General features: G+C 36.9%; 1 protein-coding gene across 4 annotated transcripts in view; it reads left to right on the top strand.

Annotated features, from left to right (window-relative positions):
* The window catches only part of MYO9A (myosin IXA), a 298,796-nt gene that overhangs the window by 236,167 nt on the left and 41,654 nt on the right, over positions 1-20,975 (top strand). For 2 of the 4 annotated variants that reach the window (XM_046008479.1, XM_046008481.1), the window contains 6 exons: positions 12,897-13,089; positions 15,461-15,589; positions 16,361-16,466; positions 17,240-17,371; positions 18,108-18,231; positions 19,552-19,605. In XM_046008479.1, the coding sequence (XP_045864435.1) occupies positions 12,897-13,089; positions 15,461-15,589; positions 16,361-16,466; positions 17,240-17,371; positions 18,108-18,231; positions 19,552-19,605 (738 nt within the window). The remainder of the gene's footprint in view (positions 1-12,896; positions 13,090-15,460; positions 15,590-16,360; positions 16,467-17,239; positions 17,372-18,107; positions 18,232-19,551; positions 19,606-20,975) is intronic. The other 2 variants (XM_046008480.1, XM_046008483.1) reach the window with 1 other exon arrangement.

Here is a 20,975-nt window from a genome sequence, read left to right on the forward strand (position 1 = left end):
GTTTCACTGCTGACAGTTTATTGAAACACTGCTTTTAAAGATTTCCTACTTCATTAAATACTCATAAGTCTTCCTAGGAATTGTTTTGAAAGTGGTAGGCTGTAACTAAAGAGTTTAACATGAATAGCAAAATCCACCAGCCCATTGGTGTTTTTACACGTTTCTACTTGGATACACAGACAGAGACCTAAAAGATACTAAACATGTACTCTAATACTTTATGTTCAAGGAAGCAATGATTTTTGAAAGATTTCAGGCTTATATTGATATATAATCATATTTTTTTTACTTAATTAGTCATATACTGACAGTCGTGAAAATGTCATGCAAATCTGAACTGTTGTAATATAAATGTATGTGTGTTGTTTATAGTCCATGTACAGAACTTGCATCTGTTCCAAATTAGTAGACAAATTATGACAAGATACATCGAGAAATTTTATTCAAGGCTTAAAATACAATGAAGGTGGGACATTTGCTCCAGCTAAGTTGGAATAGCTTGTGGGAGACTAATATCTATGCTGAGAACATCTGAAGAAAATGTTGCTGCATATCAGAGAGCTGCCCAGGCAGATTGGGCTCTTGGGGTGTAGATCTGGGAGAGAAGATAATTGCAGAGTGGTGAATCTATGTCTGTGAGATGTTTTTTTGTCCTAGTGGGAGTTTGTCAATATTCGCTGTAGGACAAGAAACCAAGGTTCTGGGTAGAGGGCCACATTCAAGAATTAAAGAAGTCAGCAAAACTTTCAGGAATCTCATAGAGCTATGGAGACAAAAGTTGGAGTTTGGGATTGCCAGGACTTGAGGGATCGTGATCCAGACATAACCCTGAAATTTAGAGGGCATTCTCTCAAGACATTTTCTGAATTCTTAAGCTACATGGGGTAAAATGCTAAGAAGCTAAATAGGAAAAAAAAGATTAGATTTTTCTGTAGTTTCACATTACCAAGGAAAGAAAAATTGGAGTTGTAATGATCCATCTTTAAACAGGGACCCTAATGAACACCCTACACTCTCAATGAGACCTCTTAAGATCTATACTCTAGGAAAGGGAGTGAATCATTGATAGGCAGGACTTTATAAAACCTGAAAACTAGCTTTGAGGCAGTCCTCAAATTAGATTAAGATTAAGATTAATTAAGATTAAGATTAAATTGATTAGATTAAAACAATTCATTCCTTAATTTGGCTACTAAGAGAGGATTGGGTGAATCCTCTCCTAAGAGAGAAAACATCATCCAAAGTTTTATAATTTGTTTATATATAATTTCAGATATTAAGAAATGAGACTGAGAAAAAAACAAATAGACAGTATCAATAGACTCATAGATGACCCAGTTGCTGAATTATCAGACATGTACTTAAAATATTTTTAACTAATATGTTGAAATAATAGATAAAAAGAAAATGTCTTTTTTATCAAAAAATGGAAAATACACATTTAAAACTGAGGCAAATGGAGATTCTAGAAATAAAAAATGCAGTTGGAATTATAAATTCAAAAAATGGTCTTAACAGCATATTGGTCATAGGAGAAGAGAAGATTGGTGAACTGAAAGATAAGTTAGTAGAAATATCCAACACAGCAAAAAAAGAATGGGGAAATACAGAAATAAACATGACAAATAAACATGGATGAAAGGTTCTTAAATGTGTGTAATAGAAGTTTAAGAAGAAAGGAAGGACAATGAGGGAAAAGCAGCATTTTAAGAGATAAGGGCCAACACATCAAGTCACAGGTTCATGAACCATTTTTAACCTGAAATGGGCTATACACAAAGAATGCCACACCAGATGCACAATGCTCCAAGTGAAAGAAAAAGAAACTTCTTAAAAATAGTCAAAGTGGGGGAAGAAACAGTGCTAAAGGAGCAGTGAAAAAGACTGACAACTGACTTCTTGACAGAAGTGATGGAAGCCAAAAGATAGTGGCCTGGTATATTTTAAGTGTTTTAAGAAAATAAAGCTCAGAATTCTGTACCCAGTGACAGTAGCCTTCAAAAGTGAAAATGATGTGAAGACATTTCCAAACAGAGACTCAAAATTTGTCACCAGCTGACCTGCACTAAAAGCCATACTAAAGGAAGTACTCCAGGCAGAAGGGGCATTATCTTGGACGGAAACAGAAATGTAGAAAAGAGTGAAGAGAAATGCAAAGAGTAAATAATATTTGTAAATTTAAATGAATATTTACTAAAAACATAATGTCTTGTGGCACTTAAAATTTAGAGTTGACCCTTGAACAACAGAGGTTTGAACTGCATGGGTCCATGTACATGGATTTTTTTTTATAAAAACAATTCTATGAATGTATTTTCCTTTGATTTTCTTAATAATATTGTCTTTTTTTTTTTTAAGATGTTATTTACTTATTTGACCGAGAGAGAGAGAGGTCACAAGTAGGCAGAGAGGCAGGCAGAGAGAGCGGGGGAAGCAGGCTCCTGACATGGGGCTTGATCCCAGGACCCTGAGGTCATTACCTGAGCTGAAGGCAGAGGCTTAACCCACTGAGCCACCCAGACACCCTTAATAACATTTTCTTTAGCTTACTTCATTGTGAGAGTACAGCGTATAATGCATGTAACATTGAAAAATGTGTTAATTGACTGTTTATAAGTAAGGTTTCCAGTCAGCAATATGCTATTAGTAATTAAGTTTTTGAGGATTCAGAAGTTGCACACAGATTTTTGACTGCACAGGGAACTGGTGCCCTTAACTCCCATATGGTTGAAGGGCAAACTGTGTATAGAATTAAAATACCTGACAACAACAACACAAAAAGTAGTTGGGTAAATGGAGTTAAACTACTCTAAGGTCCCTGGGTTATCTGGGAAGTGGTTAAGGTGTTATCTATTCGATTTAAATATGTTATGGATATTTGTTGTAGTAACCACTAATAGAATAACAAATATATATCTTAAAAGCTAATAAAGATGGGAGAATGGAAAATTTAAAAAAATACTTGATTAATGTAAACAAAGACAAGATATGAGAAAACAAATGAATTAGGTCAGTAAAGAAAATACATAGATTGGTAGATGTAAGTCCAAATATATTGGTGATTACTCTAAATGTTATTAGGCAAGATACTTCCAAGTAAAAGACTAGGTTAAAACCGACTGAAAATTCTCAAATGATACACTGTTTACAAGCAACATACTTAAATATAAAGATACAGAAAGGTAAGAGTAAAAGGATATAGCATGCAAAGACTAACCAGTAGGAAGGTAGTGTAGCTGTACTAAGATTAGGTGTATTTTAGGGGCAAGAAACATTACTTCAGGTGAAGGTGTTTCATAGTGTTAAAACGGTCAACCCATCAGGGTGATATGAAAATTCTAATTTTAGAAAAGTCTTAACATTATTGCTTCAGTACCTGATGAAAAAAATTTAGTAAGGATGTAAATGATATGAAAAACAAGATGAAAAAACTTGACTAGTTGATGTGTATTGAACCCTACATCTTACAACTGCCTGAATACAGTCTTTTCTTTTTTTTTTTTTTTTTTTGACAGACAGAGACCACAAGTAGGCAAGAGAGAGGGAGGAAGAGAGAGGCAGGCAGGGAGAGAGAGGAGGAAGCAGGCCCCCCACAGAGCAGGGAGCCCGACACGGGGCTCGATCCCAGGACCCTGGGATCACAACCCGAGCCGAAAGCAGAGGCTTCAACCCACTGAGCCACCCAGGCGCCCCTGAATACAGTCTTTTCAAGTGCACGTGGAACATTTGAGAAAATTGATCATATGTTGGGTCAAAAAGCAAGTCCCTACAAATTTCAGAGAGTTGAAAATATTGAGAGTACAGTTTTTGACCAGAATGAAATTAAGCTCTAAATTAACATAAAGATAACTAGGCAATCCTCAAGTATTTGGAAATTTAAGCTTGGCTCTAGGGGAACCAAGAAGATGGAGCCCTCACATTAAAGAGACAGAATAACAAACAGTCCTGCTGAGATACAGCATAGTTTTTTAAAAAATGCCTGGAGTATATGGGAAGGAGATTTATTTCCTAATCTCAGAATATGTGCTGGAGAGGCAAAGATCTCTGCCTTAAGTATGTATCTCAGATACATATAAGGGAAGCCCCTTAAGATTAACAGCTGATTTTTCAGTAGAAACTTTGAAGGCCAGAATGGAATGGCATGATATATTGAAAATGCTGAAAGAAAAACCTGAAAGCAAGAATACTCTATCCAGCAGGGCTATGAATCAGAAGGAGAGATAAAGAATTCTCCCCCAAAAAGTTAAAAGGAATTCCTCACCACTGCGCTAGCCCTACAAGAAATGTTAAAGGGGACTCTTGAGTGGAAAGGAAAGACCAACCATAAGTAGGAATAGTAAGAAAAATAGGAAGCATAAAAGCAGGAAACATAAGTGTACCTATAAAAATCAGCCAAGGGACTAACAAAAGATATAAAATGTAATACCATATACCTAAAACATGGGGAGTGGTGAGGAGTAAAGAATGAGGTCAAATTTCAGTGACCACCAACTTAATATAGACTGCTGAGTGCATAACATGTTATATATAAACCTAACAGTAACCACAAATTACAAACTGGTAACAGATGTACAAAAAGTAAAGAAAAAGAAATAAAAGTATATCACTAAAAAAAAAAAGCTAGCAAACCGTGAGAGAGGAGAGCAAGAGAAGAAAGGAACAGAAAAGAACTATAAAAGCTACCATAAAACAATTAACAAGATGACAGTAAATACATTACCTATCAGTATTTACTTAGAATGCAAGTGGACTAAATGCTCCAATCAAAAAACATGGTGTGTTGGAATGATTAAAACAACAACAACAAACAAGTCCCATGTGTATGCTCCCTACAATAGTCTCATTTCCAACTTAATGACACTTGCAGATTGAAAGTGGAAGGATAGAACAGCACTTACCATGCAAATCGAAGTGAAAAGAAAGCCAGGGTAGCAATACTTTTATTAGACAAAAAAGGCTTTAAAACACTGTTAGAGGCATCTGGCTGACTCAGTTGGAGAAGCATGCAACTCTTAATCTCAGATCATGAGTTCAAACCCCATGTTGGATATAGAGATTACTAAAAAAATTAATAAAAACTTTATAAAAAATAAAAAGACTGTTAAGAGACAAGGAGACTATATAATTATAAAGGGAACAATCCAACAAGAAGATGTAACAATTGCAAATATTTATGCACCCAACATGGGAGCACCCACAATATATAAAGCACCTAGTAACAAACATAATCAATAGTAATACAATAATAGTAAGGGACTTTAATGCCACATTACATTAATGGATAGATCATACACACAGAAAATCAACAAGAAAATAGTGACTTTGAATGACACATTGGACCAGATGGATGTAAAAGATACATTCAGAATGTTCTATCCCTAAAACAATAGAATACATATTCCTTTCAAGTGCACATGGAACATTCTGCAGAATAGATCACATAGCAGACCACAAAATAAGTCTCAAAAAATTCACGAAGATTGAAGTCCTAGTGTGTATCTTTTCTGACCACAATAATATGAAACTAGCAATCAACAAGAAAAAATCTGGAAAGAACACAAATACATGGAGGTTAAATAACCTGGTACTAGATGATGAATGGGTCAACCAAGAAATCAAAGAGAAGTTTAAAAAAATACATGGAGATAAATGAAAATGAAAAACCAAACAGTCCAAAATCTCTAGGATGCAGCAAAATCTGTTCTGAGAAGGAAGTGTAGAGCAATATAGGCCTACTTCAAGAAGCAAGAAACATGTCAGATAAACAACCTGCCCTTATACCTAAAAGAACTAAAAAAGAACAAACAAAATCCAAAACTAGTAGAAAGAAAGGAAGAAAGATTAGAGCAGAAATAAATGAATAGAAACTAAAAAACAAAAACAAAAAACACCACTAGAATAGATCAATGAAGCCAGGAGCTGGTTCCTTGAAAAGATCAACAAAATTGATAAACCTTTAGCCAGACACATAAAACGTAAAAAAGGACTCAAACAAAATTGGAAATAAAAGCAGAAATAACCACTGATAGCATAGAAATGTAAAGGATTATAAGAGAGCATCGTGAAAAATTGTATGCCAACAAATTGGGCAACCTAGAGAAAGAAATATATTCCTAGAAATAATATAGCCTCCCAAAACTGAATCAGGAAGAAATAGAAAATTTGAACAGACCAATTATTAGCAATGAAATTGAATCAGTAATCAAAAACAAAAAGAAGTCCAGGACCAGACAGCCTCACAGGTGAAATATACTAAACATCTAAAGAATAATTAATACCTATTCTTCTTAAACTATTCTAAACAACAGGCAGGAAAGCTTTCACATTCATTCTGTGAGGCAAGCATTACCCTGATATCAAAACCAGATAAAGATAGCACAGAAAAAGAGAACTATAGGCGAATATCCCTGTATATATAGATGCAAACATCCTCAACAAAATATTAGCAAGGTGAATTCAACAATGCATTAAAAAAGTCATTCATCATGATCAAGTCAGACTTATTCCTGGAATACAGGGATGTTTCAGTATTTGCAAATCAATTTGATACATCATATCTGTAGGAGAAAATATAAAAACCATATGATCATTGCAATAGATGCAGAAAAAATTTGACAAAGTATCCCATCCATTCATCATTTAAAAAAAAAAACCTTCAGTAAAGTAGGTTTAGAGCGTGCATACCTCAATGTAATAAAGGCCATATATGAAAAACCCACATTTAACTTATATTCAATGGGGAAAAACTGAGAGCTTCTCCTCTAAGGTCAGGAATGAGACAAGAATGTCCACATTCAACACTTCTATTCAACATGATATTGGAAGTCCTTGTCACAGCAATCAGACGAAAACAAAAATGAAGGGCATTTTTCCAAACAGTACATGCAGATGTCCATCAGACATAGGAAAAGATGCCCAACATCACTCACCATTAGGGAAATGCAAATCAAGAGCACATGAGATATCACCTCATTCCCATCAGAATGGCTAAAACTGAAAAAAAAAACACAAGAAGTAACAAGTGTTGCCAAGGATATGGATAAGAAGGAACCCTTGTGCAATGTTGGTGGAAATGCAAAGTGGTGCAGCCACCTTGGAAAACAATATAGTGTTTCCTCAAAAAGCTAAAAATAAAATTACCACATGTTCCTGTAATTCCCCTACTTTGTATTCCCAATGAATATGAAAACATTAATTCAAAAAGATATATGCACCCCTGTGTTTATTGTATTATTTACAATAGCCAAATTATGGAAGCTACCCAAGTGCCCATAGATAGATGAACAGATAAAGAAGATGTGGTATATATACACAATGGAATATTACTCAGCCATAAAAAATGAAATCTTGCCATTTGCAACAACAATGGATGGTACTCAGCCATAAAAAATGAAATCTTGCCATTTGCAACAACAATGGATGGGTCTAGAAGGTATAATCCTAACTCTGAAGTAAGAAAAAGACAAGTACCATATGATGTAGAATTTCAGAAGCAAAACAAGGAAAGAAAAAAATAGACAAACCAAAAAACAGACTCTTAAATATACAGAACAAACTGATGGCTACCAGAGGGGAGCTTGGTTGGGGTATGGTGAGATAGGTGAAGATGATGAGCACTAAGTAATGTATAGAATTGTTGAATCACTATATTGTACACCTAAAAGTAATGTAGCAGTGTATGTTAACTACACTATAATTAAGATTAATAAGAAAAATTTTCTCCCTGAAAAAAAAAACGAAGTGATATAATTCACATTGAACAAAAAAAATTTTTAAAGTGGAAAAACACTAGATAAAATTCAAAACTCGCTCATTCAAACAAACCAACAAAAAATAATCTACCACAGAGTGGGAGAATGCATTTGCAATTCATACATCCATCTTGGATCTACAGTATCTAAAAAGCACCTAAAAATCAGTTAAAAAGGTAGTCAGCTGTGTAGAAAAATGAGCACATGGCTTAAGCAAGCACTTGACAAAAGACCAATAAACATGAAAAGGTTTTAATCATCAGGCAAATACAAATTGAAACTATAGTGAGATATATACCTACTTGAACGGCTAAAATGAAAAATGTCCTAACAAGGTTGTAGAGCAGCTTGGACTTTAATACATTACTGGCAAGAGTATAAGTTGGCATAAGTAATCTTGAAGTTACTTGGCAGTCCTTATCAAATCTGAACATAAGGATTTCTGATGACTCAGGAGTACCACTCCCAGATACATACCCAACAAATATACATAGATGTTTGTGCCAAAAGACAAAAGAGCATTCATATCAATACCAGCCTATCCCCAAACTAGAAGAAAACTAAATGTCCATCAGCAGTAGAATATATAAGTAAGTTATGGTATTAAAAAAATTATGGTATATGGTTGACTCTTGAACGACATGCCCCACACAGTGGAAAATCTGTCTATAACTTTTGACTCCCCCAGAACTTAGCTACTTATATAGCCTACTGTTGTTGATTAACACATATTTTCTGAGTTATATGTATTATATACTGTATTCTCACCATAAAGTAAGTTAGAGCAGAGAAAACGTTAAGAGAATTATAAGGAAAGAAAATACATTTGCAGGGCTGTATTTATTTATTTTTAAAGCTTATATTTATTTACTTGAGAGGGAGGGAGTTCAAGGGAAGAGCAGAAGGAGAGGGACAAGCAGACTCCCGCTGAGCAGGGAGCCTGACATGGGGCTCCATCCGAGGACCCTGAGATCATGATCTGAGCCAAAGGCAGAGGCTTAACCAGTTGAGGTACCCAGGTGCCCCATACTGTATTTATTGAAAATAAATCTACATATAATTGGACATGTATGGTTCAACCCTTGTTCAAGGGTCAACTATTTATATAATGGAATACTATATGAGCCTTAACTATTTTTACTCACAGACATGATGTTGAAGCCAGAAACTAAAGAGCACATACCGTATTACTTTATTTATATAAAGTTCAAGAATGGATGAAGGTAACTCATGGTATACATATTATATGATACCATTAATATAATGTTCAAAAGTAGGTAAAACTAATTTCTGCTGATAGGAGTACATATGCTGGTTATTTGTGAAAATACATAGTGGCTGGGATGGTTTTGAGAGTTTCATACTGCTGGTTGTATTCTGTTTCCTGACTTGGGTCCTGATAACAAGTGTGCATCAACTTTGTCAAAGTCTATCAAACTGTACACTTACAGTTTGTATACCTTTATGTATGTATGTCATACTTCAATGAATTTTTTTAAAATATTTTATTTATTTGGCAGAGAGAAATCACAACTAGGCAGAGAGGCAGGCAGAGAGAGAGGAGGAAGCAGGCTCCCTGCTAAGCAGAGAGCCCGATGCGGGGCTCGATCCCACAACCCTGGGATCATGACCTGAGCTGAAGGCAGAGCTTAACCCACTGAGCCACCCAGGCGCCCTCTTCAATGAATTTTTATTTAAAATATATAAGGCATAATCACTTGTCCTGTCCATGTTGCTACAAAAGTTGGGTATTCATCCTTTCTTTCTTTTTTTTTTTTATAAACATATAATGTATTTTTATCCCCAGGGGTACAGGTCTGTGAATCACTAGGTTTACACACTTCACAGCACTCACCATAGCACATACCCTCCCCAATGTCCATAACCCCCTCCCCCTCTCCCAACCCCACCTCCCCCCAGCAATCCCCAGTTTGTTTTGTGAGATTAAGAGTCATTTATGGTTTGTCTCCCTCCCAATCCCATCTTCTTTCATTTATTCTTCTCCTAGCCCCCTAACCCCCCATGTTGCATCTCCACGTCCTCATATCAGGGAGATCATATGATAGTTGTCTTTCTCCGATTGACTTATTTCACTAAGCATGATACCCTCTAGTTCCATCCATGTCGTCGCAAATGGCAAGGTTTCATTTCTTTTGATGGCTGCATAGTATTCCATTGTATATATACACCACTTCTTCTTTATCCATTCATCTGTTGATGGACATCTAGGTTCTTTCCATAGTTTGGCTATTGTAGACATTGCTGCTATAAACATTCGGGTGCACGTGCCCCTTCGGATCACTACGTTTGTATGTTTAGGGTAAATACCCAGTAGTGCAATTGCTGGGTCATAGGGTAGTTCTATTTTCAACATTTTGAGGAATCTCCATGCTGTTTTCCAGAGTGGTTGCACCAGCTTGCATTCCCACCGACAGTGTAGGAGGGTTCCCCTTTCTCTGCATCCTCGCCAGCATCTGTCATTTCCTGACTTGTTAATTTTAGCCATTATATAAGGTTGGGGCACCTGGGTGGCTCAGTGGGTTAAAGCCTCTGCCTTCGGCTCAGGTCATGATTCCCAGGGTCCTGGGATCGAGCCCCGCATCGGGCTCTCTGCTCCACGGGAGGCCTGCTTTCTCCTCTCTCTCTGCCTGCTTGTGATCTCTGTCAAATAAATAAAATCTTTAAAAATAATAATAATAAAATATATAAGGTAGTTTGGAGGGAAAATAACTATAAAAACATATGTTGGGCTTTTTTGTGTTTTTTTTTTAAAAAGCTTATTTATTTATTTATTTAACAGAAATAGGGGGAGAGCACAAGTAGGCAGAGCAGCAGGCAGAAGTAGAGGGAGAAGCAGGCTTTCCACTGAGCAGGTAGCCCAACATGGGGCTCTATCCCAGGGCTCTAGGATCATGACCTGAGCCAAAGTCAGCTGCTTAACTGACTTGAGCCACCCAAGCGCCCCACGTATATTGTTTTTACAAAGAAGACTCAATTAATTTTTTTTTCAGTTGAAAATAGTGAAATTAATTTCTCTTAATTTTAAGAAATAGAATTTTTTAACATGTTTGCCTTAAATTAGTTGGTTTCAAATCAAATGATTTAAACAAATTTTTAACACCCTCCAGTATTTTGGGTTCTTTTTGCTTTCACAGATCTTAATTGACATTCATAATGCTTTGGGGATAGCCATAACATTTAAATAAATAGATTATGTATGTGTATATGTATGCATGTTTATGTCACAGTAACAGCAAGAAGTTTGAAGTTTGTTTTAGTCATTGCAGTGAGTGGTATTTAACAGTTTATTGAGCATTTGCCATATATCAGGTACTGTACCATGTTTCTTCATCTGTTACTTAATCTTTATAAGAACGCTGTGAGGTAGAAAAATGATAATTCTGTTGCAAATACAAAATTATATAAATAACCTAATATAGTGACAAGACAAAACTTTAATTTGCATCCTCTAAATATCTAAGTGTCCTTTCTCTTCTACCTTAGACCTGGAGAAACTTTCCAGAGATACTGCTTTATATTAAGATAACTTAACATGCTTCAAAGTAGACATGCTATTAATTCTCTTAAGAATTAAGCACTGGAATGCAGAGTATATATAGGTGAAATTGCATAATGATGTAAAACTTAGGTCTTCCCTACTTAAAAGTCCCTGCTGCCTTTCTTTAGCTGTCAGGATAAGACCCAAAGTCTATGCCTTAGTACTTGAAGCCTTTTGTAATCTCTCTGCCTAGTGTTTTCTTATTTTTAGTTCAGCCATATCAGATTACTTATAGTTTGTTTTGCCCAACTTTGTTCTGTGTTTTCTGTGCTCAAAAAGTTCTTGCCTTTTCTTCTTATGTACTATTTGCTTTCTGACAGTTAGGTTAGGCAGGCATCAGGTCTTCTCAAGGTCATTCGTAGTTACCCAGCCCAATCCTTCCCAATCCAGTTGTTTTACTTCCATGGTTCCATATTACCTAATAAATCTGTTGTTACTGTTTACTTATCACCACGCATTAACACTACTAGTCTGAACACTAGTCTTAGGGTGAAGACTATCTTCTCTTACTTGATTTTGTTTTCCTGTTATGTAGCACATAAATGACAAATGTACTAACATAAGACTAGAAGGGGAAATTAGGATCAACTCAAGCAATATCTTGAATGTTAGACTCAGAATATTTACACCTTATTTTGATATATACTAGTTAACCACTAGTTTTATGAAACTAGATTTTATATACTATGCAGTATATTAAAAGGGGATAAAATGGATGTGGGGAAATTCACCAAGAAGCTGTTGGAAATCGTCCAAGTGGGCGGTCATATAAGTTTGAAATAGGGTGGTGGCAGTAGACTAGAAAAGAAAAAATAGGGTGTGCTGACTGACCACAAAAACATGGAGCTAATTGATTGAGGACTAAAAGAGAATGTGTGTTGTGTAGAGAAGGAGAATGATGCAGGAGAAGGAAAAGACAAAAAAGATTTACAAAAAAGGTTTCAGTCTCAGAGGTAATACCTGGCGTTTTTCTTTTTTGTGAATTACTTCAAATAATCCTCAGGATAAGTCTTGCAGTTGCATAAGCTGTAATTAGTAAGGTTATGTATGATATCAGATACACTACTGAAGTAAGTAAGAATAGGCTCGAACATGAATTGTGGGCCCATCTGTGTGCCTCTGCCTTTAGCTATGATATCGTTGTTCACTTAAATGTCCCTAAAGTTTACATGAACATTGAAGCATTCTTATGCATCAGAAATTACTTACAGTTCTAATTCATATCAAACCAGACTTTCTAGCAGTACTTGGTAAATGTTTAGCATACAAAGTCTATCCCCTTTCTCCCTTATCCAAATCCCAACTTTACATGAAGAGCTTTTTAAGAGGAAGGGAAACAGTGACCTGTTGCCACTGCCTTCATTCTCCATCCCATTATATTTGGAGTAGATTCCTGAAAGGATTGAAGCTAACCTCTGACTTGATATATATTGTCAGTATTAACCATAATTCCCTTCAGCTCCAACTCTTAAAACTATGCTCATGAAACTTCAGGGAAATAAAAAGTAATTCCTCATAAATAACTGGTTAAACACATTTAAAGATGTTTGAATGTATTTGGAAACAAAAATTTATCTTCCATTTAGTATGATCCAGAGCTGTCATCTCGACAATTCGGGGTTGAATTGTCCCGTTTGACCAGTGAGGAACGAACTGTTCCTTTAGTGGTGGAAAAGCTCATAAACTACATTGAAATGCATGGACTGTACACAGAAGGGATTTATCGAAAGTCTGGTTCAACTAATAAAATCAAGGAGCTTCGACAAGGTCTAGATACAGGTAAGATGGCGCTCTTAAAATCAAGACCAAATGCTTTTATTTAAATAGATCTTGTCATGCTTTTCAAGTTTTCATTACATGTTATTTATTTTTTTGCATCAGGAAGAATGCCATCTTTTCTGTGGTGCTTATTAATCATTTTGTGGCTTTCTAAAAGTCTTTGTGTGGTCAGTTTGGCAAATATATATTGAGTGTATCATTTGTACAAGGCACTATTAGGTACTTGACATAGCTCTCATTTAAATTCTTAACAATTTGGTAAGATCATGGTATCCATAATTTTAAAAAGAGAAATTTTAGCTTCACGGAAATTAAATGATGATCTGTTGATGATGTAATGTGCTGATATTTTTATGCTAATCTTCACAACAGTCCTGTGAATTAGGGATTATTATCCCTGTTTACAGAGAAAGAAACTGAGGCTTACAGAGTTTCTTGCCCGAACACTCATCACCAATAAGTGATGAAGCTGGGATTTAACCCCGGATGTTCTGAATTCATAATCTAAACTCCTGCCTATTAATCTTTATTACTCTGACTTCAAGTATCTTTCTGATGCGTGTTCTCACCTTCTACATTCATGACATAGTTATTTAAACTGTTAATTAGTGGATTGAACATGTACCTGTGTAGGGCTGTGGCCTCAGCCCTCGAATGTATATGCAGGAGTTGGGAATTTGGTGTCATTGTCAACTTCTACTCTTCATTACTATAGGGAAGGAATAGATTTTGTTGTTGTGTTTTTTGTTTTTTTTTTTTTTTAAAGATTTTATTTCTTTATTTGAGAGCAAGAGAGCAAGAGGGAGCAGGGGGGGCAGAGGGAGAACCAGACTCCCTGCTGGATAGAACTCTGGGATCATGACCTGAGCCAAAGGCAGACGCTTAACCTATTGAGCCACCAGCACCCTGGAATGGATTGTTTTGAATCACACTTAGATACAAAATTTGTCTCTGTGTCTCCAAAAGCTACCCACATGCTTTTTCCTTATAGTTTTTTGTTTTGTTTGTTTGTTTTGTTAAAGATTTTATTTATTTGGGGGCGCCTGGATGGCTCAGTGGGTTAAAGCCTCTGCCTTCAGCTTAGGTTGTGATCCCAGGGACCTGGGATCGAGCCCCGCATCGGGCTCTCTGCTCAGCAGGGAGCCTGCTTCCTCCTCTCTCTCTGCCTGCCTCTCTGCCTACTTGTGATCTCTGTCTGTCAAATAAATAAATAAAATCTTTAAAAAAAAAAAAGATTTTATTTATTTGACAGAGAGAGGTCACAAGTAGGCAGAGAGACAGACAGAGAGAGAGGAGGAAACAGGCTCCCCGCTGAGCAGAGAGCCCAGTGCGGGGCTCGATCCCAGGACCCTGGGATCACAACCTAAGCTGAAGGCAGAGGCTTTAACCCACTGAGCCACCCAGGCACCCCTGTTTTGTTTTGTTTTTTAATGAGCAAACCAGGGAGAGATTAGTCAGTATGAAAATAACAACACAAAATGCCTGGTAAAACTCAAGCAGGACATCCTGCCTACCAGAGATTCCATCTACTCTAGGTTAAAGGCAGTTGACAACAACTTGTCTCTCTTGTACCTTGTACTCAGCCCAAGTAAAAAATCATTCATCCAATATCCTCCCAATCATTTCTTTTGTATAACCTTGGGGAGTTTATAAGTGAAAACAGAGTAAGAGAGTAAAAGTATGTTCATTACATTTCCTATGTTCACTTACTACTGTCCTTTCACCTTTAAAAATGACTTAAAATTAGGGGCAGCTGGGTGGCTCAGTGGATTAAGCCGCTGCCTTCGGCTCAGGTCATGATCTCAGGGTCCTGGGATCGAGCCCCGCATCGGGCTCTCTGCTCAGCGGGGAGCCTGCTTCCCCCTCTCTCTCTGCCTGCCTCTCTGCCTACTTGTGATCTCTCTCTCTGTCAAATAAATAAATAAAATCTTTTTAAATAAATAAATAAATAAATAAAAATGACTTAAAATTAGTGTTACTTTTAGAAAATGTCTTCTGGGCCTTTTTCCCAGCTGCTGTCCAAAACATTGCTACTCAAAGCGTGGCTCACAGATCAATCCACAGTGTAAGTACAGAAACTAAGAGCAAGCATTTAGGAACATTTGTAAGTGGTATTTAACAGTTATTTAACATGAAAGCATGTGATATTTTATTTTACATACTGGTCAGTCTACAAGAGATTTTGGAAAACGAAAACCTGTTCCTTGACCACAGTTAGAGGTACTGTTTCAAAGCATGGAATTAGATCGTAGAAGATACGAGTTTGATTAAGAACATGAAGGCTTCTTTAGGTGCTGATAGTTTTGAAAGTGAATTATTTGAAACTCTTTGTATGTTTGGGCTTTGTTGTTTAACTCATGTCTCTAAATAGATGCTGAGAGTGTAAACCTGGATGACTATAACATACATGTCATTGCAAGTGTATTCAAACAATGGCTTCGTGATTTGCCCAATCCACTCATGACCTTTGAGCTCTATGAGGAATTTCTTCGAGCTATGGGTAAGCACAGGCCTTCTGGATTCGAGGGAAGGCCTACACTTGGGAAAGGAACACTGTCTTATAAATTATTTAGCCATTCTCTAATGGTTTAGTCCATATAGATTCAAAAGTAAGCTTTTGACAGTCAATGTAGAACTTATGGTGTATTCTCATCTAGTCAAATACTGAGTTTTGAGAGATTCATTAAAATGCCAGTCTCCTAAAAGTTTTCTGAGTGAGTCACTTCATTGCTTCTCACAAAGAGGTTTCAATACTAACAAGGGCTGGCTTATGTTCATTTACATTGCAAATCTAGGCAAGAACTCTGCTGTCTATTTTATGCCAGCCCTACCAGGTGATGGAGTTTAGTTTTTCAGTGCTGCAGATATGTAGAATGTTGCTGGAGGCTTACCTCAAAGTCTTTAGGCCCTGAGGCATGACTTCCCAAATTCCCATAAGACCAATTTATAAATTGCCTGGCAACTAATTTACTAGGGAATCAGTCTGCCACAAAATGTCTAAAAGAACTAGAACATCTCTTTCCCTTTGCTCTAATAAGGATTACTGGGATATAAATTAAAACTCATGAGACTGCTTAATGAATATAGAACTCAAGCAGAGGAAGATTAGTGGTAACAGAGCTGCTCTTTTCCTGCCATACAGGTACACCTGCCTCTCCTAAAACTTTAAAATTTAGAATCAGGCTTCCCTGCTACCTAATCTGTTCAGGAGGAAGATGTAGCATAAGAGAGGGGATATTCAATCTTAACTGACTGTCCTTAATCTTTTTAGGCCTTCAGGAGAGGAAAGAAACAATCCGTGGTGTATACTCTGTGATTGACCAGCTCTCCCGAACTCATCTAAATACACTGGAACGCCTCATCTTTCATTTAGTCAGGTAATTTCAAGGAGCAAGAGAATGTATAATCGTTTTTTTTGGATTCTTTCCAGTAAGCGAAGAAATCCTTCATTTGGAAAACTGACAGATCTTCTTTTTCCTGTTTATAAAGTTAATGCCTCAAACAGGTGCTTACAGCTTCCTTGGAGCAGAAATTCTCAGCTGAGTTGGACTGTTGGGCAGGGACTTCTCTGCCCTATTTGAGCCATGTCACAACTTCAACCTCATGGTGACACTGTGTAGCCTAGCCTGTTCTCATTCCTGAGCTAGAAAAGAGGTATATGTCTTGATAGAACGTAATTCATAGGAGGTGGGGTTTAGAGAATTGACTGACCAAAGAGACTTCAGGATGGTCTCTCTACTCTGAGTATAAATATCTGCAGTGGTTGGGAAGAGAGCCATCCTTATTTTGATTAGATAAATCTCTGGTAAATATTACATAAATGTTAGGTGAATATCTGATATGACTGAGAATGCCTTATAGTCTCTACTCTGGATTCTTCAGATACGTTCCTCAGGTATATGGCAGTGGGTCAGAAATTTTCCTTGGGATTTTTCCCTTGGGATTTTTCTGCTGGCCTGTGTTGCATTTTCCAGAGGCAAAGGAACAGCTTTGGGAAAGTCTACAAATGTCTCCTTTCAACTGATATGAATATCTTTCCAGTACTCTGCGGCAGATGTTGTACATTTTCTTTCTCTCATGTCCTTTGCCTACATCCTTACTGCTTTCTCTTTTAATCCCCACTTTCGTGATTTTTTTTTTTATTCCTTAGGATTGCTCTACAGGAAGAAACTAATCGAATGTCTGCGAATGCTTTGGCTATTGTATTTGCCCCCTGCATTCTTCGATGCCCTGATACCATTGACCCACTACAAAGCGTGCAGGACATCAGTAAGACTACCACGTAAGGCCAGTTATTATCATCTCCACAAGACCCCAGGGACTTCCTGAGTCAGTGTAGCCGCTTTATCCAGATATCAAACATAGTGAATGATTTCATAAGTTCAGATGTTTTTAAGAAGGTTACTAGGCACTGTTGGGTTTTCTTATGCTGAGGATGAAAAATTGCTTTAGATTGTCTTCAGCTAGACAGCATTTGGTTTGAAGGGTCTTTTTCAATTTAGCTTTTCTTTAGGAAAGCTTATAGTCTCTAAAAATATTTTCAAATTCCATTTTACCAAATTACATATACTTGTCTCTTCCTATAATTTAGTCTAACTGGCTCTGAGTCCCTTTGGCCTTTAGTACTTCAGTATTTCTGTATTTCACTTTAGCCTGTTTTTATGGGCCTCTGCTTTCCTTCTAGAGTAATGGTTCTCAATCTTGGCTGCAAAAGGAGCTTTAAAAAATCCTGATCTTTGTGTCCTATCCCTAGAGAGTCTGATTTCATTCATCTGGGGTGTAGCCTGGACATTGCAACTCATAATTGCTTCTCAGATGGATACTGAAGTGCAGCCAAAGTTGTGAGCCACCATTATATAAACCTTGTATTAGAGCTCATAAAATAAGGAATGTTGATTTTTCTTTCAACTTCCAAATGTCTGCCACGTTTAAACTGAAAAGCAGTCTGGGAGGGCTATACTTTATTTGACTTGCTTCAGCTCTTAACAGTTCTTTTTTTCTTTTTCCTCCTATTTCAGCTGTGTGGAGCTGATTGTTGTAGAACAGATGAATAAATACAAGGCTCGTCTCAAAGACATCAGTAGCCTGGAATTTGCTGAGAATAAGGCAAAGACCAGGCTGTCCCTGATTCGTAGATCAATGGTAAGATGTAAGATGTGGAAATCAGGGGAAAGTGGGAGCCTTCCTGAGGGTTTTAAGTGTGCATTTATGGTGTAAAGAGAGATTATTCTCCAAATCTTTTTCACATGGAACAGTAAAAAGAAACCACTCTACCTATCCCAGGGTACTATGGATGCCTTATGTTTGATCTTTTAGTCCTTATATGTACAGAATATATGTAGTTACATGTGTAGAATTTTTAAAATCAAGTATTTGGATAAAATGTTGTGGTTTAATAATCTGTCCCGTTTTCTTTTTCTGTCCTTCCTATGAAAATTTAACCTATCCTGACTTTTCCTCTACTTCCTTACACCATCGGTTCCCACCCTCAACCATGTCACCTTTGATGTTCCTGCTAGTACTTATGCGATGTAAAGAACTTAATCATATCCAAGAATGTGATTCATAAGGAAATGGAATTCCATCTCTGAGTAGACTGTTACCAAATAAACATTTTTAAGGGTTTATTGTTAGATTGTTAGGTTTTGGGAAAAGCCTTGCAAAAATGATCATTTATTTTCTCCATTTGCCCACTTTCCCATTTAACATCTTCCTTTGTAACCAGTGACCCACATATAGACAACTTCAGTTCTTAATGACCAACCATGAGTAGGGTCTGGATAACTGGAAAACTGCTGCTGCCTTAAAGTTTAATCATTTGCTTTCTCTCCCCTCAACTGTAAAACAAAACTGTGGTAATGAAGACCCAGTCCAATCCCCAGTAAATCTCTCAAGAATAGCCTTCCCTGTCATCATGTGCATGCTTTTCCAGGGACCCAGCAATGCTTCATCCGTATCTTCATGATTTATACTTAGATTAAAATAACTGTTTCTTTGTTTAGTACTTAAACTGCCTGGCACAGAATAAATCCTAAAAAATATGTCAGTTGATTAAATTAGTGAAGGGTCTTCTCTAAAAACAAGCATAAACATTGAGTTTTTCAGGCAGTAAAGGTATTAAATGAAGTTAATTGTAGGACATTATTTGAAAATCTTTTCCTTAGAAAATGAAAACAGAGACCCCATTTAAAAGTGAAACCCTGTCTGGTAGTCTGAATTTTCAGGAGCTCAGTTCTGAGAGGCCCAATTTAGAAGAAGAAAGGGAAGAGGCCTTATACTCTAATGCTACTTTTCAAAGCAGCTAGACATACGGTGCTTTTTTTTTTTTCCAAATTTTTAAACTGGTGCTTCAGAAGACGGATATATTTTAGTCCTCTGAAAGAGTAAACCTTCTCTTTTAATGGGGCAATGACATGTACATTCTAACCTTCTGCTTTCCTTTTCATGTCCTTCCTAATCCAGAAACCTGTACTAATTGCAGTTAGATTTATGAGCATTACCCGCAGTTCAGTCTCGGTATGTATTAATATTGCAATGTGTCACAGCTGCTTTACATTATTGTCTCTCATCCATCTAGGAGTTGTTCTGCTCTGTCTATCATCCATGCCTGTCCACCCTCCATGTACAGCCCCCATTAGGTTCCACTTCCTGACCAGCCTTCACTTGTTTTTCTCCTACTCTCTTTCTTTAGAATCTTCACTTGTCTTCATGCAGTTGAACAGTGTCCATTTACAATATACTAGTTTTTGCTCTTTGTCAGATAAGCCACTTTATGGATTTCTTCTTTTGTTTGGATCATTAAAAGGTGAACATTGAAAGCTTTGAGGTATCAAATTAATTTCTGCTCAAGAACTTTATTCTTATCTGTCATCTTCTCTTTATTACTTTATACCTATTTATACCCTTTATTACTTTATACCTATTGCTACTTGTAGCATCCTCCATCGTTAGTAATGCTTGTTTGTCCATTCCTATCTGTGACTTTGATGGTGAGTTCCCAAACATAGAAGTATGGCTCTTACCTGCTTACCGTTTTTCAGAAAGAACAGCAAATGGTAGTGAGAAAATTGATAAGACTGGTTCTAGACTTATATTTCATAGTATAGAGCTCATACCCAGATTTAAGAACACCAGTATATATGGAAACTAATTTCAGAGGCTATCCATCTGTTGGTAGTTCATTGAGGATCTCATTTTGCTGGGATATAAACACCGGCTAGTTTTGCTTTTTACCTAGTAATTGCCTACTCATTCTACCATGTCTGACTCCCCTTTCAGATTGGATGTCAATCGCCTTTGCAGCATCTTGTATTCTGCAATGTTTTAACACTCTAGTTTCATGCCAGTATTTAAGAATTAGTTGTCTTTGTATTATAACTTGAGTCACAGAGTTGATTCAGTACTCTTACCAGTTTTTCCTAGGACAGTATAGACCTTAATCTGGGGCTGAAAACTTACGGGTGGGTGAGTGGATTCTTTTTACCACACACATCTGCCCTCCCCTTTTCTTGTTGTTTTTCTTCCTGGTGTTGAAACTAGGAGGAGTAATAGTGGACGCAGAATTCTACATGCTATCCTACTGTTGAGGTGGCAGTCCTCTTTCTTGGTTGCTCAACACTGCTGTTCTAGCTCATTGTCAGTAGCCTAAATGTAGGTGAGTGGTAGCTTCCATTTACCCTGCTAAAAGTGAGGTCAGTGCTGTCCCATTTTTATAGGCATTGGCAATCCCTTGGAAGATTTAGTTACATCTATGGACTAATCCTGTTGATGGCATTCACCCCACAGGACTCTGATGTGTATGTCTTTTTTTTTTTTTTTGCCTCAAGACTTTACAATGAAATCTACCTCCCAGTAGGGCATGTAAGCACATTGGGGGAAAGGTTACA

The sequence above is a fragment of the Meles meles genome, chromosome 6, assembly GCF_922984935.1.
Source record: "Meles meles chromosome 6, mMelMel3.1 paternal haplotype, whole genome shotgun sequence".
NCBI classification, from domain to species: Eukaryota; Metazoa; Chordata; class Mammalia; order Carnivora; family Mustelidae; genus Meles; species Meles meles.